This window comes from Ailuropoda melanoleuca, chromosome 3 (assembly GCF_002007445.2).
Source record: "Ailuropoda melanoleuca isolate Jingjing chromosome 3, ASM200744v2, whole genome shotgun sequence".
Taxonomy (NCBI): Eukaryota; Metazoa; Chordata; class Mammalia; order Carnivora; family Ursidae; genus Ailuropoda; species Ailuropoda melanoleuca.
This window is the reverse complement of record NC_048220.1, coordinates 122543096-122570188: the sequence shown is the minus strand read 5'-3', so window position 1 is coordinate 122570188 and position 27093 is coordinate 122543096. Positions and strand designations below refer to the sequence as shown.

General features: G+C 42.9%; 1 protein-coding gene across 5 annotated transcripts in view; it reads left to right on the top strand.

Annotated features, from left to right (window-relative positions):
- Positions 1 to 27093, top strand: part of PDZD2 (PDZ domain containing 2) — a 342657-nt gene that overhangs the window by 297743 nt on the left and 17821 nt on the right. For all 5 annotated transcript variants that reach the window (XM_034657049.1, XM_034657050.1, XM_034657051.1 and 2 more), the window contains 12 exons: positions 1704 to 1849; positions 4828 to 4947; positions 5746 to 5860; positions 8336 to 8409; positions 8553 to 8778; positions 9930 to 10047; positions 13651 to 13783; positions 18175 to 18256; positions 19782 to 19816; positions 20552 to 20708; positions 22095 to 22891; positions 25747 to 25891. In XM_034657049.1, coding sequence (XP_034512940.1) covers positions 1704 to 1849; positions 4828 to 4947; positions 5746 to 5860; positions 8336 to 8409; positions 8553 to 8778; positions 9930 to 10047; positions 13651 to 13783; positions 18175 to 18256; positions 19782 to 19816; positions 20552 to 20708; positions 22095 to 22891; positions 25747 to 25891 — 2148 coding nt within the window. The remainder of the gene's footprint in view (positions 1 to 1703; positions 1850 to 4827; positions 4948 to 5745; positions 5861 to 8335; positions 8410 to 8552; positions 8779 to 9929; positions 10048 to 13650; positions 13784 to 18174; positions 18257 to 19781; positions 19817 to 20551; positions 20709 to 22094; positions 22892 to 25746; positions 25892 to 27093) is intronic.

Genomic DNA, 27093 nt, shown 5'->3' with positions numbered 1-27093 from the left:
CTAAGCATAAAGGGAAAAATCGGTATATTGTACTACATTAAAATTATTAATTTTTGCTCATCTAAAAATACCATTAAGAGTAAAAAGGCAAGTCACAAACATGGAGAAGATATTTACAATACATAGATACCATGAAGGACTTATATCCAAAACATATGAACAATAAAAAAATAAACTCGTGTAAATCAACAAGAAAAAGAAACCCAATTAAGGAATAAGCAGAACAGTCACTTTACAATTTTATCAAATAATAATAACAGGCACTTTATAACTTTATTTAAAAAAAAAAAGACCACTGTACAAATTTACAAGAGTAAAACAGCCAATGGACGTTTGAAAGAAGCTTAGTCCAACTGGTCGTCAGTGAAATGTAAATTAAAAACCATAATGACGGCCCCTGGCTGGCTCGGTTGGTGGTACGGGGCACTCTTGATCTCGGGATTATGAGTTCAAGCCCCACGTTGGGTGTGAGAATTACTTGAAAATAAAATCTTAAAAAAAAAAAAAAACCTACAGTGAAATGTCATTATATACCCATGAGAGTGGCTAAAATTTAAAAAACTGGCACCACCAAGCATGATAAAAATGTGGGGAAACTAGGACTCACACAGAGTGGTGTTACAACATTGGGAAAGGTGGATGTGTTCCCGTAGCTCAGCAACTCCGTCCTAGGTCTGCACCCCACAGATAGGATTTGTTATGAGAATGTTCCATAATAGTATCTTCTAGATCACAGGTCAGAAAGCTACCACCCACAGCTATATTTGTACAGACCACAAGCTAGAAATGCTTTCTACATCTTCAGTAGGTTGTTAAAAAAAAAAAAATTGTTGACCCTTGTTCTAGAACTGAAACTGGAAACAAAGTAAGTGTTCATCAGCAACAGAATGGATAGCCAAATTGTGGTATGTTTATACAATGAAATAGTATACAGGGATGGGATGAACAGACTTTTAGCAACAACATAGGGACTTTCACAGACAGACGCTGAGGAGCCAGATATAAAAAAGTACATATCGTATGTGTTCATTTATATAAAGTTCAAAAATAGGCAAAAGTCATCTATGATGTTGGAAGTCGGGAGAGTGGTTACCATGGGTGAAGGGTGGTTAGTGGTGCCAAAGTGACTTTTGGGTTCCAGAAATATTCTGTTTCTTGTTCTGAGTTTTCGTTTTTGGAACATTCACTTTTTGAAATTTCATGGAACTCAGTGCTTAGGACTTGTGCATATCTTTGTTAAGTTTTTATTCTTTAATAAAAAACTTTATTTAAAAAGTCATTACATGAAAAAAAAGCACCTGCCCCAACAATGGAACTGTACCAACCACGGAGTCATGTTCCTCCGTCACTAGAAAACCATCTACTGATATCATTCTCGCTGGTGCTTATTGCCTTATCAACCCTGGCTACATCTTACTTAGATGAAACATATGCATTTTCCCATATCCAGTCCAGTCCCTTCAAAGACTGGCACTTTCTTCGTAATCTGTCATTAATGGCCCCAATGCATACCCATTAGGCAGAGCGTGTTGGTAGAAAGCAATGAGCTCTTGAGCTTATCTAGTACCTTGAAAGTATTAGAACTAGGCCTTCTGAAAACCATGTAGTGTGGGTGTAAATGCAACAAGTTTATACCTGTGATGCTTTCATAAGATTCTTCCCATCCCATATCACGCCATGGTTTTTTTCCATGTTTTTACAAGGGGGTGTACACCGCCTAGAGTCTGTTGAAGAATATAATGAGCTGATGGTGCGAAATGGGGACCCCCGGATCAGGATGTTGGAAGTCTCCCGAGATGGCCGAAAGCACTCTCTTCCCCAGCTACTGGACTCGACTGGAACATCACAGGTAGTACAGTACCATGGAGCCTTTTGTTTTCTCGTACTGTCAAAGTTGCCCGGTTACGGATGGAAGCCCGGGTCTCTAGGCTTTCTTTTACTCTTTCAGAGACCAACAGGAGCATGCATGTTGTGAGAACTGCCCATCTGTGTGGGCAGGGGTATTTGGGACTAGAGATGTAACACAGAGAACGAGGTCTATCCATGGAGGTTAGGAGGAAGTCAGCCTAGAATTTGAAAACAGTAGAGAAAAATAATCCTTTGTTGGATCTCAACATCTTGATCCCCTTCCTACTGTGTGTTTTGGAACTGAGAGCTGCTTTCAACTGCCAGGAGACAATGGCGCCTCATGGTCTGTGGTCAACTACCATCGCTTGTTTAGTGGGCGCGTCAGGTGTCGGCGTAACCACTGGGTGGGTGGGTGGGTGTTGGGTCGTGGTGGGGGGAGTGCATGTGTGTGCCTGTACTATGTCTGGGATGTTACCTGTTACACACTCATGACTCATACAGGCAAGGTCAGAGGGACTGCGGATGGGGGTGAAGGAGGCAGTGATGTTACTATTCCAGGGCCCGCCCCAGAAGAGCTCAGGGGTCCATAATTCTTCACAGGGCTCTTCCACAATTACATCATCTCAACCCAGTTCAAAGTGGGTAGGGAGCTCCTAACCAAGTTGAAGGCAGGCTCAGTCTCTGGGGAACTTGCGGAGTGTTCTTTCGCCGTCAGCCAGAGGGCTCAAGATGAACCTTGGCATCTTGCCTACAGTGGAGCAGAGATGGAGGCAGAGGGTGGAGCGGTGACATCCATAAGTGCATGTAGACTCATAGAACGTAGAGATGAAAAGGACCTGGGGCAGGTCATCTGTGTCGGGTTGTTACTTTGGGTGTGTTATCACCATTTTATAGACAGGACAGTGAATCTCAAAAAGAGTGAGTATTTCACTCAAAGCGATTTGCCAGAATCACTGGGAAGAACGTTTTACCTAGCCAGTCAAACCACCAGTGCCCGTGTTCCAGAGGCAGTTGCTGATCAGGTTATTTTGTGTGGAATCTACCCAAAGACAACTTGAGTTGGGACATGGAGAAAAAGCAGAGCAGAAAACCTGTGTGGGTCCTGGTTAAAACTCCTCCAGACCCATAACTGGAGACAGGCCCATTGCCTGCTCAGAATAATCCAACTGGACTGATGGAGTCAGGGGGTGGATCAGAAAGTCGTAGGAGAACCACGTTGTCAGGCTGTTTTAGTTAGTGCAGAAAATGAGAGAGTGTTTCCTGCCATCACAGCCAAGGAGGCCTAGCTCTGGGGTGATTTCTTAACTGCTGAGAAACCCGACCATATTTATAGCCCAGAAATACCTATTTCTAAAGAGGCTTCTAGAAAGCTCAGGCTGGTGAAGATTTGGGAGGAAAGACTTTTTCCCCTTGTCATATTGTCCTTTTTCTTTTCTTCTTTTCTTTTTCTGCCAGGATTCACCCTTCTTTTCCCTTGTTTTCTCTCCCTCCCCTGCAAAGCATTGCTGAGAGTAGAGCTACCCAATACAGCTTTCCGCAGTGATGGAAATATTTTATGTCTGTACCGTCCAGTGTGGCACCCACGTGTGTCTACCGAGCACATGAAAAGTGGCTAGTGAGACTAAGGAGTGTATTTTTAATTTTAATCTTCGTTTAAATCTAGACTTCCACAGGTGACTACTGGCTGCCATATTGGACAGCAGTGGTCTAAAAAGTGCAGTGGGATCCCTGAAACTCATCAAGAGAACAATGAAGCATGCAGGCCTCTGGTTCCCACGGGCTCCCACAGGGGAGATGGCAGGAGGTGCAGCTGGAGATTGGTGGTCAGAGAGAGTTCCCTTACAAGTCCACACATGAGCTCCGTATTCGAGGGTTGAAAACCCATGGGCTGTGTCTGGCCATCTCCATGATGGTTTCAGTAAAACGGTAGTAACCTTGCCAAGCCAACATTTTTTAAGTGAATCAGAGTCTGGGAGGCCAGCATAGCTGGCAGATACTTTGTAAAACTGCAACATAATAATTGTTCTAAGCTGCCAGGAATACAAAAATATCGTTAGCAGACATCTCATTTGTACCTTGGGTGTAGAATATAGTCATTAAGGATAGAAACTAGTTCCTGATGCCTCTTTTCTCAGATTAAACACGAATTGATTTTTTTTTCTTTTTTTGCTTATGCTGGAATATCCGTCTCATTTAAGAGATTTATTACTCTAAGAAGAATGGCAAGAAGATAGATTGTAGAAGTGCTTTAGCAATAGATCTGCTTAGACTCTTGTTTATGTCATAGCGTGCCCTGCTTACACATGTGTACATGCGGGTGATGGACAGGAAGGGAACTGAGATTTGAGCTCCTGTGTGCCAGGACAGGGGAAGGCGTGGCTGATGGGAAAGGATTTTATTTTCCAAATGTGAGGGGTTAGAACTGAAGCCGCAGTCTTCACTGGGGTGTTTTATATGGAATAACCGTTGTCGGGGTTTGCGGTTTGGGTTTTATAAGAAACAAGGACTTGCTACGTTTTCGGTTGAGCGAATTAAGCTTCAAATGGCAAGATACTTTCTAACCATGATTGTGAACTTGGGAGGGGGGTAGGGAGCGGCTTCCAGGGAGAACCTGACCACGGGATAGCCCTCCTACGTCTCTGAGGCCTCTCGGCGTCTGGTTCCTGACTGCATTCCAGAAAGCAGGAAGTAGGATGTGTGGGGTATGGTCAAAGAAAGAGCAGCCCTCGGTGCTTGCAGCCTCCAAGCAGCTCCTTCTGTGGAGAGGGAAGCATGGCAGCGTGTGACCGCAGGGGCTGGTCCACCAGTGGCATTTATCATACACTCCTTTAAGCGGCTGGAACGGGGATGGAGCAGAGAGAAATGGCTGTCTAACCCAAAAGACAACCGAGGTTTTCACAATCTGAATGTATTTTTATGCCAGAGGCCCCAGAAGTGTAAATGAGACTATCCCTGACCTTGCCATGTGCTGACTTTTAGGAATACCACATTGTAAAGAAGTCCACGCGTTCCCTAAGCACCACGCAGGTGGAATCTCCCTGGAGACTCATTCGGCCATCGGTCATCTCAATCATCGGGCTGTACAAAGAAAAAGGCAAGGTGAGCTCTTTCTGCTCACTGTCTTGGCCCCCAGGTGAATGTTACCAAATACTTCCTAAATGGTTAACTTTATTGTTGTTTTTACATGAAATAAAAAAAATGAAAGGTACAAGTAAGAATAGATGAAGTGGCCTTTGTATAGATTTGAGTGGATTCCCTGGCATCCTTTCCTGTGGGCTGCTGCGTGGGTCACACCTTTTTGTCCTTGTGACATAAGGAGTCACCAGCGCCTGGGAGCTAGGGCACAGGCGAGGGTGGAGTGAAGGCTCCAACATTTACTACTATTGAAAGAGAAGCCACCCCTGTAGCTTCAGGGGATATATTCCTAGTTATCCTTTTGAATGAATTTCATAGCATTGCCATTTTCACAGAGAATAATACAAATAAGTTGGTATTATACAAACGTCAAAACATCCATTTCTGTGTTATACAAAATGGAAAGACTGACACAAAAGAATAAAATAAATGTGGCACCCAAATTGTACAGAATGACTTTCCTGAGCCATTAATGGATCCATGTGAAATTGCCATTTTTGGAGATCAAAGGTTGTCAGATACTGGCAAGTTCATATGTTTCAACCTAAAACTTTCTCTCTTTAATGTAATGCATAGCTAGTGCAATGCAAATAGAGCTGAGGAAGGAAGTGGAAAAGGGAACGCAAATTTAAATTTATAGCTGGTTGGCTTAACTCTGAGCCTAGCTGGGAAGGAGGCCTCAGTTAAATACTAATACAAGAACAGATGCCCTCCGTTAAATACTGCAATGACACCCTGGACCCCCTTCTGCTTGGGGTGTAGGGCCTTGGCTTTAGCATTGCTGGAGGTCGAGACTGCATTCGAGGACAGATGGGGATTTTTGTCAAGACCATTTTCCCAAACGGATCAGCTGCAGAGGATGGAAGACTTAAAGAAGGTAGGAGAAAGCCTCTCGGTTGTTCTCAGTCATGGTAAGCTCTGATTCCATCAGCATCTGCCCCCTTGCAAGATGTGAAGCCAGTGGCACAGCAGCCAAGGCCGTGGGCGTGGGGGTCAAGTAGACCTGAGCAGAATCCAACCCTTACTGCAGCATGACCTTGGACAGTTGATGTAACCTGAGCTTCACTCTCCTCAGTTTGTAAACTTAGAATATTAATACCTATCTTGAGGAGTCACTGTGGGGTTAAATGAGATGATGTGTGGAATGATTTGATATTTTTTATTTGGGTCTTTAAATGTCTGTCTTGTCCCCTTGGTCCTTGATTCGTGTTCCTTGCCTTGAAACTTCCTGAGAGCTTGCAGGCCCTTCTTGCCTCGGGGCCGGAGTACGGACTCACAATTCACATTCTCCATAGCACCTGCCGTTTGCCGTGCATAAACATACTAAATGAGTGCTTTTTTCCACCCAGCCTTATTGACATGTAATTGATCCCTAACATTGTGTGAGTTTAGGGCGTAGAACATGATGATTTGATATACACATCTGTTGCAAAATGATGAGCACACTGAGTTAGCTAACATGCTCATCACATCATACAATGACGGTGTGTGGTGGGGGAAGGTGAGGACATTGAAGATCTGCTCTCAGAGATTTTCAGCTGGACAGCACAGTATTGCTAACGTGCTGGACATTAGATCCCCAGAACCTATTCATGAGTCCTGATTTTTTTTCTTCCCTTATTAACACACTTCCTTCGTGAAATGATTAAATCACGTTATTTGTAGTTACCTTTAGAAATGCTGTGACTGGTCAGTTCAATTGACCCAAATTGTAGGTACTGTTACTTTCTGCTGGCTTATTTTTTTTAATTGATAAGAATCCTCTGGAGTCTCCTTTTTCTAGGCAGAGCTACCCTAGGAGCCTGTATGCTAATGGTAAGACGTGACCAGGCTTCTTTTGAGGACAGAATATTTATTTCTGTCTCGTAGAGAAAGGATTAACTCCCAGGTGATATTTGTATCTAGCTTCAGAACAATGTAAAATTCTAACAGCATTTTTATAATGGATGTGCCATGTGTTCATTTGATTGAAATTCATCCTGCAATACTGGTAGAATGGAGAAAAATGGAGGAAAAATCAATAGTTAGTAAAGGTTCATAGCACTTGATTCTCCTAAATACAGTTTTTTCACACATGTTCATTTACAATCAAGGTAAATCATTGGAATGTATTTTCAACCTGTTGAATGATCTTTTAAAAATCTTGTATAAAGATTTTTAAGAGCATGAGCAATCATTTTGATGATCGTATCTCCATCCCGTGTGGAAGCAAACCAAAGCCCTCACCCAGTTAGCGATTATTTTTAAACAGATGATTTCACATCTTTTAAACTTCTGTAATTGCATTAAAGAGAAAGCACCTAACAAATGCATGGAGCACAGCCACATTTCCAAACTCATCTACAGGAGTCCTTTCATGGAATACACAGTGTGCTCCTGGGGTTAGCTGTCCATGAGAGGTGAAAGGTGTGTTCTGATGCTGATTGGCACTTTGTTGTAGGTCAGGGAAGTCCCTCTTTTGTCCTGAATTGCTATACAAAGTTCATCTGTTTCTCTCGGGCGCTCCTTCGTCGTGTTTTTGGTGAACTGTTATTCCAAAACACAGACCATGTTACAAGAGTACAAACCAAAAACAAACTCCGATAAGTCAACAGGATGTCCAAGTTCTTTTCTATTCCCAGCAGATGCTATCAACAGCTGGGAAAATGACCTGACTCTACCTTCTGGGGCTTGAAGATGAGGATGAATCCAGGATAGTCTGGGAGAAAGAGAGAGAGAATGAATGAGAGAGCAGTTCGGCATGAGCCCACAATAATCTCTTAGCTAGCGGCATGTCGTGATTGCCCAGCTTCATGACTGAGAACCTGGAATGGAATCAGTAAGACCAGGGATCTAGACTATCTCTGGAGGCAGGGCTGCCATTCTTAAATAATATCTCAGCAGTTTTTTGTCTGTGTTATTAAAACCATTTTCCACATCCCATGATGATTCTCCAAGCTCAGAAATCTTGTGTTTCGGCAAATACAGAAGTGGCTTTCTCGCGTGTTGTGTATGCTCACGCTTTATTGCCGGTGGCCTTCAGTTTGTAAACAAACACTGTGAGGAAAGACGGGGGGCTCATAATTGCATTTTGATCCCTAAACTCAGGACGCCTCTTATCAGACTTGGCAATGGCTACAGAATACAGTCTTGATACTTCCCCTGGTTGTTTTCACTAAAGATGGAGATACAGAAATACTGAGAAAGAATATGCATCATTACTAGTTGTCCCATTTTGTGAAATTCCTGGGAGCTAAGCTGATGAGAGCACGCTGGAACAATGAAAATCATTTTTTAGAATTGTAAATCAGGTGCCATATGCTTTCGTCTTCTAAAGCTCGATGTTAATGTAATTCTCCTATTTGGTCACCAGGGGATGAAATCCTCGATGTAAACGGAATACCAATAAAGGGTTTGACGTTCCAAGAAGCCATTCATACCTTTAAGGTAACAACAATCTTACCTCTTCTGTCTTCTTTACTTTTCTTCCTTTATTTCCTTCTGGTTTGGGTTTGAGATTTTTTTTTTCCACCCTTTGATCTAGGAACAGTCTGAATGTTTTAGCCCTCCTCTCTTCTTGTTTTTTTCAGCAAATCCGGAGTGGATTATTTGTCTTAACAGTACGCACAAAGTTACTGAGCCCAAGCCTCACACCCTGCTCAACCCCCACACACATGAGCAGATCCAGTTCCCCGAGCTTCAGCACCAGCGGGGGCAGCTCAGCGGCAGGCTCCGACGAAGGCAGTTCTTCGTCCCTGGGTCGGAAGGCCCCTGGGCCCAAGGACAGGATTGTCATGGAAGTAACACTCAACAAAGGTGATACCAGCTCTTCCTCACTTTCATTGTATTCTCTCGAGTAACAATTTGTAATCCGTTCTGAGGTTAACCTTTTATATTTTTCCTGTAAATTCTGCCTTTGGAACAATCTGCTGCCAACAACATATGGGAGTCTCGAAATGGACAGTGGGATCAAAAGTAGAGACGTTGGTCCTTTTACTAAAGTGAGAAGTTACCACTAGCACAAAGTCTTTTAAGCTCTCCCCAGATGAATCACTGTGTGTCAGAAACTCATGTTAAAAAAAAACTAAAAAACAAAAAAATCACAGACTGGCTTAATTCTAGGGCTAATATAAAATTTTAAAAGAACAGGGGCGCCCAGCTGGCTCAGTTGGTTAAGTGTCTGCCTTCAGCCCAGGTCGAGTCCCATGCTGGCCTCCCTGCTCAGTGGGGGAGTCTGCCTGTCCCTCTCCCACTACCCCTCCCCCTACTCGTGCACTCGTTCTCTCTCTCAAATAAATAAAAAATCTTTAAAACAATTTTAAAGAACAAAAGATTATAGTTAACAATACAGTTAACAACTAAAAGTTGTGGGTCTTCACCAAATCTTACGGCTTTTCATCTTTCTTTCCTTTTTCTCTACACCAACTACAGAAATATGATACGCAATTCAATAACTAAGAGATTAGTTGCTTAAAAAAAAAAAAAAGCAAGTGAAAGAAAACCTAAAGCTGTGTATCTAGAATAAAAAATACTGGGGCACCTGGCTGGCCCAGTCGGTGGAGTGCACGACTCTTGATTTTGGGGCTGTGAGTTGCAGCCCCACGTTGGGTGTAGAGATTACTTAAAGTCTTTTGAAAATAAATAAATAAATAAATAAATAAATATATATATATGTATATATATATATTACTTCAACTCTGCCCATTTCCAAAAACAGATTTGAGGAGGCTCCTTAGACGAAGCAGAGAGCGGACCGCTGAATAATTCACAGCCCATAGTTAGCCTCTGGTTCCACTGTGGGCTCATTTCATTTACAGAGTATGATGATGTTGACAAAGAAAAGCAGGATTTCCATTCTGAGTCTGGTCACAAATAAATGGTTATTGGTCTGAATATACATTAATGCAGCTTCAGATGCCTTCTACTTTTTTTTAAATTTTGTTTTCTTTGACCGATGTCTCTCTCAGAGCCGAGAGTTGGATTAGGCATCGGTGCCTGCTGCCTGGCTCTGGAGAACAGCCCTCCTGGGATCTACATTCACAGCCTGGCCCCAGGATCAGTGGCCAAGATGGAGAGCAGTCTGAGGTTCGTTGTAAACCCAATTGTATAGGCTTCTCGTGCCTTCATGAATTAATCAATGGATGTACATGCAACGTATCCTGCCCTATTACATCCTTGTGTGAGATTCTCAACTTTTGTATTATTGGCAGTAATATAGCCAAGATTATGGTTAATAGCATTTCCTGAAAGGTGAAAAGCTAATCTGAAATGAAATTGGGTTGAAGCAGAAAACTCTGGATCTTGGCTTGCCTATTTTGATCTACTGGGACTCAGAAGCTCAGTTTCAGAAACTTGACAAAATACAATCTATATAGGTATCTATGATTATCTAAGTATTTTCTTTCTTGTTTATATTCATTTAAGTAAAATTCATATGTGATGCTGGGAACTGCTCCTAACAGCTCATAATTGCTGGATATCAAAGAGTCCCGAAATCCTACCCTTCAACAGGAGGCCTTTATGATTAAGTATAATCTCTTGAACCTGTCCTGTTGTTTCATTCCTTTTTGAAAGATGTTGTCTATCTAGATGCTTATTGTCTGAAATCACCACGCATCTGATTTCTCAGTACAGCTAGTTGACTGGTAGCACGGGTGTTCTGTTTATAAAAGAGATGTCTAGGTGTTCTAGAGTAATTGCAGTGGGTCTGTGCCCACCAAAATTTCACAAGAAGTACACACATTGCACAAAGCACCCTGGGCAAACAGTATCACCTTCCTCCCCTGTAAGCTTCCAAGTCCTTGAGAAGTTGAGGAATTGTCAAAATGACATTCCTTAAGGTTGCCATTTTGGGGCCCTGTCAATAGATCATATTATGTTTTTAGTTAATCATCAGAGTGAATTTCCATACAAAAAAAATTTTTAGCAAATCATCCAAAGTACATTAAAGAAAATATACTTTTAGAACCCCAGGAAAAAAATCCTTTAATGACATCCCAAGATGATGTTTCTTTCTTGAATGGTTCCATATGTCTGGAGACTGCCAAATGAACATTCTGCAAACCCCACATAAAGAGTCTTTGTTCTCTCATACTGAGCTCTCTGCCTATAATTTCAAGTCAAAATGGGCATCTTGTCCCCAGTTTCTCATTTGTCCATTTTTGGAACATTTTTACAAACTCTTGGGTAACCTTTGAGCTTCAGGTATTTCCTCCTCAAATTATATTACAATAATCATTTCAAGATGATAGGAAAAAAGAAAATGATGGTGGTCAAGGGGCTATCTTGTGATGATCAAAAGGTAGACAGACCTGAGTTCAACAGCGTGTGACATCAGGGTGACCTCTCCGAGCCTGGGGCCTTATCTAAATAAGAGGAATAATCATACCTGTTCAAAGTATTGCTATGTACATTGCTTTGTATGGTACCTGGTTTACACCATGTGCTCAAGAAATGATAACCTTTGTTATTGCCCATTATCAATTTTATTTCACTCAGATATGCATGATGGCTTTGCCAGGTTAATAGCCAACGTGTTTATATGAATGTGTTGCTTTTTTACGCATATGCAAAGATGAAAGGATGTCATTTGCTTGTCTAAGGTATTCAGAAAAGATTTCATATTATAAACCTTTCCCAGAAGGAGATCTTGTAAAAAGCTAACTGTTACCACNTTACTTCAACTCTGCCCATTTCCAAAAACAGATTTGAGGAGGCTCCTTAGACGAAGCAGAGAGCGGACCGCTGAATAATTCACAGCCCATAGTTAGCCTCTGGTTCCACTGTGGGCTCATTTCATTTACAGAGTATGATGATGTTGACAAAGAAAAGCAGGATTTCCATTCTGAGTCTGGTCACAAATAAATGGTTATTGGTCTGAATATACATTAATGCAGCTTCAGATGCCTTCTACTTTTTTTTAAATTTTGTTTTCTTTGACCGATGTCTCTCTCAGAGCCGAGAGTTGGATTAGGCATCGGTGCCTGCTGCCTGGCTCTGGAGAACAGCCCTCCTGGGATCTACATTCACAGCCTGGCCCCAGGATCAGTGGCCAAGATGGAGAGCAGTCTGAGGTTCGTTGTAAACCCAATTGTATAGGCTTCTCGTGCCTTCATGAATTAATCAATGGATGTACATGCAACGTATCCTGCCCTATTACATCCTTGTGTGAGATTCTCAACTTTTGTATTATTGGCAGTAATATAGCCAAGATTATGGTTAATAGCATTTCCTGAAAGGTGAAAAGCTAATCTGAAATGAAATTGGGTTGAAGCAGAAAACTCTGGATCTTGGCTTGCCTATTTTGATCTACTGGGACTCAGAAGCTCAGTTTCAGAAACTTGACAAAATACAATCTATATAGGTATCTATGATTATCTAAGTATTTTCTTTCTTGTTTATATTCATTTAAGTAAAATTCATATGTGATGCTGGGAACTGCTCCTAACAGCTCATAATTGCTGGATATCAAAGAGTCCCGAAATCCTACCCTTCAACAGGAGGCCTTTATGATTAAGTATAATCTCTTGAACCTGTCCTGTTGTTTCATTCCTTTTTGAAAGATGTTGTCTATCTAGATGCTTATTGTCTGAAATCACCACGCATCTGATTTCTCAGTACAGCTAGTTGACTGGTAGCACGGGTGTTCTGTTTATAAAAGAGATGTCTAGGTGTTCTAGAGTAATTGCAGTGGGTCTGTGCCCACCAAAATTTCACAAGAAGTACACACATTGCACAAAGCACCCTGGGCAAACAGTATCACCTTCCTCCCCTGTAAGCTTCCAAGTCCTTGAGAAGTTGAGGAATTGTCAAAATGACATTCCTTAAGGTTGCCATTTTGGGGCCCTGTCAATAGATCATATTATGTTTTTAGTTAATCATCAGAGTGAATTTCCATACAAAAAAAATTTTTAGCAAATCATCCAAAGTACATTAAAGAAAATATACTTTTAGAACCCCAGGAAAAAAATCCTTTAATGACATCCCAAGATGATGTTTCTTTCTTGAATGGTTCCATATGTCTGGAGACTGCCAAATGAACATTCTGCAAACCCCACATAAAGAGTCTTTGTTCTCTCATACTGAGCTCTCTGCCTATAATTTCAAGTCAAAATGGGCATCTTGTCCCCAGTTTCTCATTTGTCCATTTTTGGAACATTTTTACAAACTCTTGGGTAACCTTTGAGCTTCAGGTATTTCCTCCTCAAATTATATTACAATAATCATTTCAAGATGATAGGAAAAAAGAAAATGATGGTGGTCAAGGGGCTATCTTGTGATGATCAAAAGGTAGACAGACCTGAGTTCAACAGCGTGTGACATCAGGGTGACCTCTCCGAGCCTGGGGCCTTATCTAAATAAGAGGAATAATCATACCTGTTCAAAGTATTGCTATGTACATTGCTTTGTATGGTACCTGGTTTACACCATGTGCTCAAGAAATGATAACCTTTGTTATTGCCCATTATCAATTTTATTTCACTCAGATATGCATGATGGCTTTGCCAGGTTAATAGCCAACGTGTTTATATGAATGTGTTGCTTTTTTACGCATATGCAAAGATGAAAGGATGTCATTTGCTTGTCTAAGGTATTCAGAAAAGATTTCATATTATAAACCTTTCCCAGAAGGAGATCTTGTAAAAAGCTAACTGTTACCACAGAGTGTTGGTCATTTGCCCTCCCTAGCCGCGGAGATCAAATCCTGGAAGTGAACTCAGTCAACGTCCGGCATGCTGCTTTAAGCAAGGTTCATACCATCCTGAGCAAATGCCCCCCAGGACCCGTTCGCCTTGTCATCGGCCGGCACCCTAATCCAAAGGTGAAGTATTTCATGTTGTTCTGAGTATGGGAAGGTGGCGTGGCTATCTGTCCTGTAGCAGTGACACACATGTTCCTGTGATGACGCAGGCTCTTTGGTGAGACAGTTTACCCAGCTGGGCTTGGGAATCATCAACTCGTGGTCGCACAGTGACCAAGGTAACCGATACACATGGGAAACAAATCACTGATCTGGACTTCTTTGTCTTCACACTCTCAGAAATTTTATTAGGAAATTTTGACATTGTTACTGGTGAATATAAAATGTGGTAGAAGATAAGAGTGCTGGGTTCTGAGTAAGTCCCAGCCGGTTGTTTGATCTCTGGTGAGATAGTTGACCTTTTTGGGTTTCTGCATCAAGAAAATCTGACAGTATTGGACTAAATGGTCTGTCCAGTCCATCCTCGACCTGAGAGGAATGCTTCTGTAATTAAGGCTTAAGAGCCCACTAATTTTTTTCAGCATCAGTATCACATTGTTGAGCTTGCAGATAATCATAGCCCCTGTATCCTTGGCCTTTGCTGATATTTGGTTGTATCTTTTCTATACTTAAGCAGTTGCTTTTAATTTTTTTTAGGTTAACCAGAAGCCACTTCAGCAAATGTGACTCTACTGGCATTGAGCGCTTTGTTGTTGTTGTTTCAAGTACTTGATGTAAAAAATCTTTTTAAATTAGCTTGTCTCTAATATTGCAATCAGGTTGTATTTTTACAAAATTTTACCTTTTCCTTCCAACAACTCAAAATGCTCCTTAAGAACATTAACCCTTTTTGTGCCTGTCATATGACCGCCTCCTCTGTGTCATTTGTACTATTATGTCCTAAAGGCCCGGGCTGCTGGGCTTGATGGACTTGTATGCCATTTTGAGAGTGAGAAGACTATGCAAAGAGACCTTGTGAGTCCTCCCATGTCTGAGATTTCTTTAGTGTGTTAATTTTATGGCATTATTTTTAGTGTCTCGGTGGGGTCTGTTGTACTGGTTCTCCACAGTGCTTGGTCAAGGATTGCCATTACACTAATTCAAAGTCAACTCCACTACTGTTTTTTTTTTTTTTCTCCAGGTTGTTTTCTCTTGTCTACATGCATTTTCATATATGTCTTAAATAAAAACTTCTTGAATATCATTAATATAAAATCAAGTCCTGCTTCTATCTTTTTCCATTTTTTTCCCTAGTCACTTCCTATTTTTTCTCCATTCTATTTTGTAGTTTTGACACTTTCCCTTACAGCCTATTCTCCTTTGTCTCCCTGCTGTCCCCATGGCTCTCTTTGGGTCATTTTTATAACAGCCTTTTGCCTCATACAGCCGGAGTGGTCTTGGCTCCTTCCTCCAGGGTCCTCTCCTGGATTGCATCACCTGCATGGCCAAACCCCCTTCCCCCTTCCAAAGCAGTCCAGTAAGCTGGGGCTGACCTCGCCTGTCGCTCAGCAACATTATAAAAAAATTAAGTTCTCAGTGGTTTGCAGTCATTGGCTTCAAGGCATGTCTGACTTCAAAATCCATTCCAACGTAGCACAGGTCACGATTTGTTTGGAGGTCTGCTTCATCTCAGCCCAAAAGCATCTGCCCAGTTTGCCAATACAATCAAACATCAAAATGGCATTTCAGTGCAAAGCATAATAATCCTGATGTACTGGTGGTCCACGATCCTGTTGAGTACAGGTTGATTCACGTTACTAGCCACAGTAAAATGGTCGTCGTGGTGGTGTGGGAGCATCCAGCAAAACCAGATTTCAGTATTTGTGTGACTAGATTTCACATTTCTTCCTAGGTAAACATGGTGTTCTTAGTTGTAACATCATACTATATTTTTCTTTTGGTCAAGACTCCACTTTATGTTTAATGTATTTTTATACCACTCACCCCAGCATTTCATGCCAGTAGTGCATTTTGGTACTGAATGTATGTGCTTCCTTAGTTTTCATGTTGTTCCAATAGAAATACCACAAGGATTTTCTTTTCTTCTGTTTCTCATAATGACTGGAGCAGTGGCTGCCCAATTGGGATATTCAAACCCTCCAGGTCTAGACAAGCTAAGATTTGGACTTGCCAGAAGAAGGTCAGAGGGGTCCGTTTTTAACTGGTACTGGGGCTCTCAGCATGAATATTATTATCCAGGAAATCTTTTGCTTGTTTCAAACCCCAACCATTTTTCCCTACTCAGAAAAACATTTGCAGATATTGAAAGTCTAATGTCAAGAAAAATTTGCAACCACTGTCTAAGCTGGTATTTTTCCCTGACTCATTTATACAAAATTACTCTTTGCTATAAGAAGTATGTGTGTATGTATTCAAGTGTATATGCCTGTGTGCATGTATGTGTGTTTTATTTCCTGTGAGACCCGCTAGAAAGTATTCCATAAACATGATGTGATTATGATTTGTCTGTTAGGTTAAAATATAATGCTGAATCCTGCATAGCTTTATTTACTTATTAAGACAAATTGCTATGCTTATCCAAATATTATTTATGCTAAATGTTATTTTACTATACAAAATTACCATTCTAAGTTTACACTGTCCTTATCTTTAAAAAAGAAATTCTATGCAAGTTATGTAATAATCTTTTAAAAATCTCATAATTCAGCATATCTCAGGCTTTTAAATTTTTTTTCCATGAATAATGACAGTTATGGATAACAACTGATGGGGAAAAAAAATCCATGAATCTACCATGATGCCATTAAATATAGAAAGAAAAGAGTTATAAAATGACGATTTTGGTCAGTTCATTGTAAAAATTGATCCAAGTAAAAACCATCATTGATGCTAAAACCCGTGAGTAAAAATATACTGGGGAGCAAGATATTGATGTCATCTCAAGCTGTCTCCTCACAGATCACTCACTGATGACTACAAAAAAAAAAAAAAAATCCAGTGGCGAAATCTCGTGAGCTCCATCCTAACCAAGTGGTCAAAGTTCTCACCAGTCATGAAACATGAAACACTGACCCTGAGTGCCTCTCTGAAGCATGAGAAGGAAACAGTTTTGTAGTTTTCTGCCAAAAAATGCATAATCTAAATCTCAGCATGAAGAAACTATCACACAAAGCCTAATTGAGGGTTTGATTGGCCTGGGTCTCTTCCAAAATACCAGTATTGTGACAAAGAAAGGCTCAGCAATGTTCTGGATTAAAGGAGTCTAAAAAGACAGGACACCTAGACCCTGAATTGAATTCTGGATTGGTACAAATGAAATTTCTGTAAAGCATTACTATGCCAGGGTGTTGGCTGGTGACAGTCTACTAAGGTCCAGAAGATAAGGAGCTTGCACCAGAATGCAAATCATTACATCTCGATGTGTACCACTCAGTTCAGGGGACGTTTCTTCCCCAGCAAGACACTGTTGGTGACAGAAACTAAGTGTTGATAAGCATTCTGGACGAAAAACCTATCATCTTATTACAAGCTGGCATCAAACTTCCTAGGAACTACTTCCGTCTACAGACACACTTTGAGTAGCATTTCTGAAGGATAGTATTAGGACAGCTGGCTAAATTGGAATATGAAATGTAAATCAGATGGTTGTTTGTGTCAATGTTGAATTTCTTGGAATGGTGATAGTACCAGGGTTATTGAAGAGAATGTTCTTGTTTTGAGGACATACATGCTAAAATATTTCTGGGTGAAGGTTCATGATATCTGCAACTAACTTCCAAATGGTTTAGTAAAACGTGAAGCAGTGTGTGTGTGTGTGTGTGTGTGTGTGCATGCGTGTGTGTGTGNCATGCATGTGTGTGTGTGTGTGTATTAAGAAACAGCATGAGGTGGGCACCTGGTGGCTCAGTCGGTTAAGCCTCTGACTCCTGGTTTCAGCTGAGGTCATGATCTCGCGGTCGTGGGATTGAGCCCTGCAGTGGGCTCCGTACTCAGATTCTCACTCCTTTCCCCTCTGCTTCTCCCCCCTGCTCATGTGCTTTCTCTCTCTCTCCCCAAATAAATAAATAAATAAAATCTTTAAAAAAAAAAGCGTGAGTGTAAATGTGGCAGAATGTTTAAAAACAACAGTGAAGAGTATACTCTTCTTGTGCTACTCTTACAAGCTTTATGTAGGTTTGTAATTGTTTAAATAAAATCTAGGAAGAAAAGAGTTAGGAGCGAGGGTCTAGAGAGAGGCGGTATCAGCCATGTGGTTGGTAACTGTAGCACCGAGCGCGTTAATGACTTTGGGAACGAGCGGAAGGTCTTGTTTCGAACACACTGTTGGATGCGCTCGCTAACCTGGCTGTCCTTATATGCCCTGAGTTATTGCTTCCGAGGATGGTCATCATCTTTGGCCCTGTGATTTCCCTTTTTATCTACGCTCAGCCTCTGACTAGGTCCTAGCTACTTTTATTGGGGAAAAATAAATAAATAAAACCATCTAATTTGTGCTTTCTGCTGAAAATCAGGTTTCCGAGCAGGAAATGGATGCAGTGATCGCACGCAGCACTTATCAGGAGAGCAAAGAGGCCAGCTCCTCTCCTGGCTCAGGTACTATAGTCACACATCTTTGTTCAGCGTGCAGTAGAGCTTCCCAGGAAGACCCCCCAGGGGGCCCTGCCCTCTGCACTGATGCTGGATTCTTTGTCATTATCAGTTTTGGCAGAAGTGGTTGTCAGAGAGATCCCATGCTTTCTCCTTGCTGCTACTTTTGATTTTGCTGTTATGTGTTTTATCAAAGTTCTCATCATGCATGCTTCTTACACTATGAGATAATTTGCAAAAATGAGTTAACAGCATTTCATGAGTTTATGTACGATTCATCTGAAATATTCTAGGTAAAAAGCAATACCCAAATATCAGTTGTTGGGTAGAAACAGGGTGTTCTCTGTTCCAAAGCCTGGGGTTTCTCTATGTGAATTAAAGGTTTCCACCCAGTATGGGAGCCTTACTTCAATAATAAGTAGATTTTTTTTTTAAGTTTCAACTGAAGAAGTGTAATAGAAGGTCCCCAAATCATGATTTCTCCCTTCTTAAATGGGAAAGTTCAGGCAGAGAAGGACTGAGATAGTAAGAATTTCCTATGAATTTCAAGTGGGAAACATTGCATCGAGTTTTGAAAAGTAATGTTTCCGGTAGAATGGAAATCCAAAGGGACTCTGCAAACATGTTGCAACTTAAGATATTACTGATGTCAAGATTGATGTCGGGAGAAAAAGGAACTGAGACATGAGTTACTGGTTGTCAGAGGAAAAGGAAGGCATAGGATTATTTGGCAGCCATGTAATACCCTGATTATTTGCATCCATAATTAATATATTTAGAGTGGGCACAGCCATAATGGGCTCTTTATTCGGCCAGCTCCTTCTCCTGACCTGCCTGCAAGCTGTCCTCTCATAATCCCTGCATACCCCCTCGATCATTTATGAAAGATTTTATTAAGTACGAACCACATGCGTAAGATCTTTTTGCTCCCGGCATATAATTTAAAGTTTCAATGCCAAATCTTTTCATGCTTCTATTAAAAACCAAAACAGGTATTCAGTCCTCCCCCCCGTTCCTTCATGAGTTTCTTGAGTGGTGTTTCTTTGTTCATTGATCCTTCAATCCGTTCAACAGATATCACTGAATACGTCCTAGATCCAGGTGCAATGCTGGGCACTGTGGGGTCAGATCAGTGACAGTCCCAGCCTTATGGATAAATAGTTGAGGAAGGGAGATGAGGGGCATCCACTTACACTTAAATTATACCGTGTATATGGAGATTGGTGTATGGGTAGTATAAAATACTTTTAAGATTCAGAAGTTACTTCCAACTGGGGTCACCATGGAGGTGGTAGCATCCAAGTTAGGGCGGGAAACAGGAGTAGAACCTTGGGAGGTAGAATGGAGTGGGGCTCAAGTACCCAGGTCGAGTGCGTGCATGTCCGTACCTATGCACGTGGCCCATCAGTGTCAGTCTAGCAAAGAGGGGTTAATATGTTTGGCTCCTTCTTTGGGGGTTAAGACTGTGAACCTATTTTTAAGGATGTGAGCTTTGCTGTTTCGACATTATGGTAAATTTTCTCTCCAACAGGTACCCCCTTGAAGAGTCCCTCTCTTGCAAAAAAGGTGAGTCAAGGCACACTGCTGCCTCAGTCAGCTAGCCCATGAACCAATTCCTGGAGCCCGTAAGTCAGACCTGAGGGCCCATCCCGTATCTTTGTCCAGGAGTCATTTTGACTACTTTACAGATGACGGCAACAAGGCTAATTTGAGAACAAATACAAAAATGTGTGTTTCTTTTAGTAAATCCTCATCTAAGAAAAGAATAGAGCAACAAAATAAAAGAACTGAGCTGCAATTTAAAAAATAGTTTTCAAACTGCTCCACAATAAAGGGGTCCCCAGTTGGTTTTGGGGGGACCTGTGACTTTAAGGGGACAAGACTCTTTCCCAGTTGGTGATTCCTCATTCCAGTGGATCAGAGCACAGGATTTGGACTCCCCTCTTTTCTGTTCGATCACTAAGCCGAACCAGTGGCTTGGAATGTCATTCCATTTTCCTATCTCTTCCCCCAGTGTTTTTCCTGGGATGGTTGATATATGGCTGCTGTGGCTTTTCTGGTCATCGCTACACATTTGGCCCAAAAAAATCTCTTCAACACGTTGTCTGGCAGCAACCATTGCCTTTCTCATTAGCTGTTTAATTTAGCCGTCCTGAGTCAAGGCAGGCGGTGTCTGCTCTCACCACGGCTTCAGATGCCCATGGCTGAGAACAAAGTGTTCTTGGAAAGCTAGGAATGACGGTGTCAGAGAATGGCTCCCGGCGTCCCTTTCTCATCATCCCGCACCCTCTTCTCCAACAGGACGCCCTGATTTCTGAACCCGAAGCCTCCCTGGACTTTGCCCACAGCGTGCCAGGCTCCCTGTCTGACTTCGTGGTGGCCGGCTCTGAGGACGAGGACGCCCCGGGCAGCGGCTGCAGCACCTCTGAGGACGGCGGCCCGCCCCCCAGCACCTGCGGTAAGCGGTGCCCATGCTCTGACTCGGGCCACGTCGGTTCACGCAGCAGGGCGGCATGGTGGGAACGGGGAGCTGGGAGCCGTGCCTGGGGTCGCGTAGAAGACATCTGTCTACCCTGACTCAATGCCGAGTATATTTGGGGAACACGCAGCCCCCCACTGCTGCCTGGCCCCTCGGTTCTGTGGCGGAGGGTCCGGGCACACGATCTGTATCCGGAGGGTTGGGGGTGGAGAACCGGGACAGCGTTTAGATGCTGTTGACATAGCATCGTCTTGAAATTCATGGCACAAAATCAGGGTGGCAGCCTAACAGCCTTCTGTTTTAGGGGATGCCTAGCCAAGTTCCAGGTCCCTTCCCTCACCAGGCCCTGAGTTCTTTTTAGAAGGTAGCTGAGTGAAAGATTCAGAACTCGTGAGAGACCCATGTTATCAAACAGGTGTTTTTAAATCTTGATCACGCTCTTACTATAGCATGAGAGAATGATCTGGCACAAGCCATACTGATTCCTTGGGCTTCTGCTGGTGTGGTTTGCTTTTTTTTCTTCATTCCTTTTTCTTTTTTTTTTCTTTTTTTAAACTTCTGATGTCTGCACAAGAACATCCCTGTCTTAGGACTGGCAGACTTGACCACCCTGGCTCTCATTTGGAACAGCTGACAAGCTTACTCTTGTCTCTGACAGAGGCATTTCAAGGTGGAAGCACATGTAATTTTCTGTACATTTAGCAAGATGTGAAGAGCCCCACAGGCTTTCCCTCCTCCCTGCTCGGAACTTATGTAGATGATAATCTCAGGCTTCCCTGCACCATGCTCTAGGAGCTTCTGTGCCCCCCCCCGGCCCCGGTCTCTGCAAACGAAGGAAGGGCCTCGTGATAAGAAGGTCTGGGTGCGTAGGGCTGTTTGGTCTCCAGGCAGCGTCCTGAAGAGGACTTCCCAGCAACAGCATCTAGTCTGAACCTCAGCAGTGTGTTAGGCATCCTGGGCGTTGAATTAAACATTTCTGTCTCTAGGCAGCATACATGTTTAAGCTAAACAATCCAGAGGCTGAGTTAAAAAAAAAAAAGAAAGAAAGAAAGAAAGAAAGAAAGAAAGAAAGAAAGAAAGAAAGAAAGAAAGAAAGAAAGAAAGAAAGAAAAGAAAAGAAAAAAAAATTTTAAGCAAACAAAAAGGGAGGCCAGTAGGAAAAGGAGAGAGAGAAGCCAGCTGTCCACTAGGTACAAATCCCAAGAGGCCGTATCATTGAAGCCTGGTGGTCAGTGGCCAGAGGATGAATGGCTGGCAGTTGTGAACGTGGAAATGCTCCTGTGTAATGGGGAGGGGGGCGTAAATTATAAAACCAGGCCAGACGGGCCTATTTCATTTGGCTATTTCTTTCCCCATCCCCACCAGCCCACAAGGAGCCAGGAAAACCCAGGGCCAACAGCCTCGTGACTCTAGGAAGCCAGCGGACCTCTGGGCTCTTCCACAAGCAGGTGACGGTTGCCAGACAAGCCAGTCTCCCTGGGAGCCCGCAGGTCCTCCGAAACCCTCTCCTCCGCCAGAGGAGGGTGGGCTGCTATGACACCGAGGATGCCAGTGATGAGGAAGAGTTCGGCGGTGAGGGGGACTGCATTTCCCTCCCGGGGACCCTCCCCGGTCCCAGCAGGCCTCTGACAGAGAATGACTCTAGGCACGTCCTGATGACCTCTTCCAAGGTCATGTGTATCAACAGCCAGGGGGAGCATCCCCAGAAAACTGTGGTCAGCAAGGCCTCCTCAGTGCCTCTCCTTGGCAGCTCACTGGACTTAGAGGAGAGTGTCCCAGAGGGTCTGGGGGACACTCCTTCCCATGCAGCCAACCTGCTGGCCTCTGCAAAAGCCCCCAAGGGTGGCCCCGGCTGCTCAGGGAGGAAGGAGCTCTCAGGATCGAGGAGTTCGCCCAAACTGGAGTACAAAGCCGATACTGGTGCCCAGAGTCTAGGGAACACAGATACCCCCAGGTCCGCCCAGCAGAAGAATGACAGCCTGGCGTCCAGGCACAAACCAGTGGCCAGGGTCAGCCCACACCACAAGAGGCCCGAGGCTGATGCCAGGCCCAGCAGCTCAGAGACAGCACATCTGACTGATGGAGGCGACGGCTCATGTGTCCAGGCCACTTCCATCAAAGAGACCAGGACTGGTTCTCCTCCAGGTGGAACTGTGGAGAAGGTAATTGACTTCTTCTTCGTAACTTGGGACCTGAATCACTACTGTGTGAGTGACAATGGGGTCTGTGAGAAGCAGGCTCTCCGCCAAGCAAGGAGCCCGACGTGGGACTCGATCTCAGGATCTGGGGATCATGACCTGAGCCGAAGGCAGACGCTTCACCGACTGAGCCATCCAGGCACCCCTCCCCATATCTTGTTGTGAGAATCACATGAAATAATGGGCATGCATTCACCTAGCAACTGAGCACAGGCCAGGGAGCCTGGCTGGCTCAGTCGGTGGAGCGTGTGACTCTCGATCTCGGGGTTGTGAATTCAAGCCCCATATTGAGTATAGAGATTAAAAATAAAATCTTAAAGAAAGAAAAAAGAAATTTATAATACATCACTTTAGATGCAAGTCAATATTATTTATGTTACAACTTGGTTACACATAGGCTAGAATGACCCAGAATTGTCAAATTGCTCGTTTTTACTCAGTATACCTCCATCTAAGCGAGGAGAGAGTAAGAGACACACGTGTTGTTTACAATCTCAGCATAAGTAGTTTCTCTCTGAGGTGACTGTAAGGCCATATCTGTAAAGATGCGTGTTCAAGTGGTTTATACAGACATGTAAACAGACCCAGAAAATATGAAGTCATAAAAACTCTTAGGCAGAAGGGATTTTTGTTAACTGTATAGAAAAAGTAGACACATGCATCTTTCTTCATCCTCCTAAAAAATGTTATTACTTCCAACAGCATATATATATATATTTTAAGATTTTATTTCTTTATTGGGGGGACCACAAGTGGGGGGAAGGGCAAAGGGAGAGGGAGAAGCAGACCCTCGGCTGAGCAGGGAGCCCAGTTCCGGGGCTCAATCCCAGGACCCTGGGACCGTGACTTGAGCAGAAGGCAGAGGTTAACCCTAAGCTGTCCAGGCCCCCCTAGCATATGTGTTTTAAAATGCAATGTTCAGCTAATAGGCTAACGCCTTCTTTCAAGAAAGTATCCTCAGCCAGTTTTGAATAACTATGTAATCCAGGGGTTTTATTCATAATAATTTATATCTATATAGAGCTTTTGTCATTGTGAATGAGTATTCCTAATAAGAATTTTGAGAAGCATTTAAAACTTTTGCACAAAAGTTTAACTCTTCTCATAAAAAATTTAGTTCAAAAATATCATTTCATTTATACATGAGGAAGAAAATAAAATGCAGTTCCATTAAGTATTTACGCTCAAATACTGGAATCTTCAAAAGAAAAAAACCTTAGGTAAGTAAGTTGTCTTCTGCTGTTTTTATTTAATACTTTTTAAATAGAGATGAAGTCACATAACATAAAATTAAACATTTTAAAATATGGTTCAGCTCTCTCCTCTACTGCCACCTTCAGGCCACTTTATGACTCCTTACCTTGGACGGTGAATTTCAACTAAATCGGATTTAACTTCCTAGTGAGGTTTTTTTTTTTCCTTACAGTAGGTTTTAGATAGAAGAAAGGAAGGTAAAGTAATTGACACTTGGCTAAAGTGAAATTTTGGACTATTAAATGTGAATTTCATTTATCCAGATAAGTCCTAGCTCTAAATACCAAACTGAGGAGCTGACCTTACAGGCTTGGATATCACTGTGCAGTATGAAGACAGTAATACCTTACCTCTAGGTAGCCTTTCGTGGGCTGCATGTCATTTTTATAATGGCTCATTTAATCATCTTTTATTTAAAACTATGAGGGCTGCCTGGGTGGCTCAGTTGGTTAAGTGTCCGACTCTTGATTTCAGCTCAGTCATGATCTCAGGGTCGTGGGATCAAACCCCGTATCAGCCTCCCTGCTGAGCTTGGAGCCTGCTTAAGATTCTCTGTTTCCCTCAGCCCCTCACCTACTGCGCTCTCTCTCTCTCAAAAAAAAAAGTTAAAAAAAATAAAATAAAACTCTATGAGTTAGGACAAGTCTTATCCCCATTTTGTCCCCCGTTTTTCTACTGTGGTAAGATACATGTAACGAAAGCATACAGTCCCCGTAGCATAGGTCCATAACGTGCGACCATCACCCACATCTCCAGAAATTTCTGTACCCATTATACAATAACTCTCCATTCCCCGTCCTACCAGCCCCCAGAAACCACCAGTCTACTTTCCGTCTCTGATGTTGGTGACTCTCAGTACCTCATCTGAATGGAATCAGTATTTGTCTTTCTACAAACTGGCTTATTTCACTTCCCATAATGTCCTTCAGGCTCATCCCTATTGTAGCATGTGTCAGAATGTCCTTCCTTTCTGAGGCTGAGTAATAGTCCGTTGTAGGTCTAGTCCACGTTTGCTTATCCATTCATCTATCAATGGACACTTGAACTGCTTCCACGTTTTAGCGCTATCAACATGGGAATACACACACCACTTAGAGAGCCTGCTTTCAATTCTTCTGGGTATATACCCAGAAGTGTGATATCTGAATCGTATGGTATTTCTATTTTTATTTTTTTGAAGAACGTCCATACTGTTTTCCATTGTGGCTGCACCGTTTCCCATTCCTGCCAGCATTGCACATGGTTCCAGTTTCTCGACAGCCTTGCCAACACCTGTTAGTCCTGTTTTGGCTCATAGCCACCCTTGCGGGTGTGACGTGACATCTGCGCATGATTCTGATTTGCATTTCCCTCATCACCTTCATTTCAAAGTTGAGAAAACCAAGGCTTAGGAAGCATGTAAGACCGTGCAATTTCTATGGCCTTACACCCAGCATCTGGATCCCGTGGCTCCTAGTTAAGGGCTCTCTGAAATTTCCCAAAGCAGTTCTTTTCTGTGTGTGGTGTCTTAGGACGCAGAAAACCTGAAAGCTGTCGACAGTGACTTGTGGTTGTCATTGTGCCAGGAATCTCTGGGGAAGCTGACCGTGGGCGATGGGTGTGCCCCTGCCAACTGGGGGCCTGCCAGTGCCCTGCCCCACCCAGACGCTGGCCACTGCACAGAGAACGTGTTTGAAGCTGCACCAGAGCAGGGGCAAAAACCTGGGACAGGTAAGATGATTTTATTGCTTGTTAAGTTCAAGATAGGAGGGCAGAAGTTACCCTAATAAAAATGTTACATGTGGAGAACTTGGAGGGGGAAAACACCTCTTCCAGAGATTAATGATATTTACAGGCTGCCTGCATTTAACAACTTTACTAGATTGTTGTGCCTTAACTCATAGTTTTAATTCCATGTCAGAGACATCCGTTTTCTGCCGGTTGACACCCTTTACCTATTTTGTGACGGGTACCTTAATGAATGAGACATGAGATGACATAGAGGAGTTCCTGCCCTTCAGAATTTCAGCACTCGGCCCACGTGAAATCAAATGCACTGAGAAGTATTTTTGACCTCCTGNTCCTGCGAACAGTGCTATCAACATGGGAATACACACACCACTTAGAGAGCCTGCTTTCAATTCTTCTGGGTATATACCCAGAAGTGTGATATCTGAATCGTATGGTATTTCTATTTTTATTTTTTTGAAGAACGTCCATACTGTTTTCCATTGTGGCTGCACCGTTTCCCATTCCTGCCAGCATTGCACATGGTTCCAGTTTCTCGACAGCCTTGCCAACACCTGTTAGTCCTGTTTTGGCTCATAGCCACCCTTGCGGGTGTGACGTGACATCTGCGCATGATTCTGATTTGCATTTCCCTCATCACCTTCATTTCAAAGTTGAGAAAACCAAGGCTTAGGAAGCATGTAAGACCGTGCAATTTCTATGGCCTTACACCCAGCATCTGGATCCCGTGGCTCCTAGTTAAGGGCTCTCTGAAATTTCCCAAAGCAGCTCTTTTCTGTGTGTGGTGTCTTAGGGCGCAGAAAACCTGAAAGCTGTCGACAGTGACTTGTGGTTGTCATTGTGCCAGGAATCTCTGGGGAAGCTGACCGTGGGCGATGGGTGTGCCCCTGCCAACTGGGGGCCTGCCAGTGCCCTGCCCCACCCAGACGCTGGCCACTGCACAGAGAACGTGTTTGAAGCTGCACCAGAGCAGGGGCAAAAACCTGGGACAGGTAAGATGATTTTATTGCTTGTTAAGTTCAAGATAGGAGGGCAGAAGTTACCCTAATAAAAATGTTACATGTGGAGAACTTGGAGGGGGAAAACACCTCTTCCAGAGATTAATGATATTTACAGGCTGCCTGCATTTAACAACTTTACTAGATTGTTGTGCCTTAACTCATAGTTTTAATTCCATGTCAGAG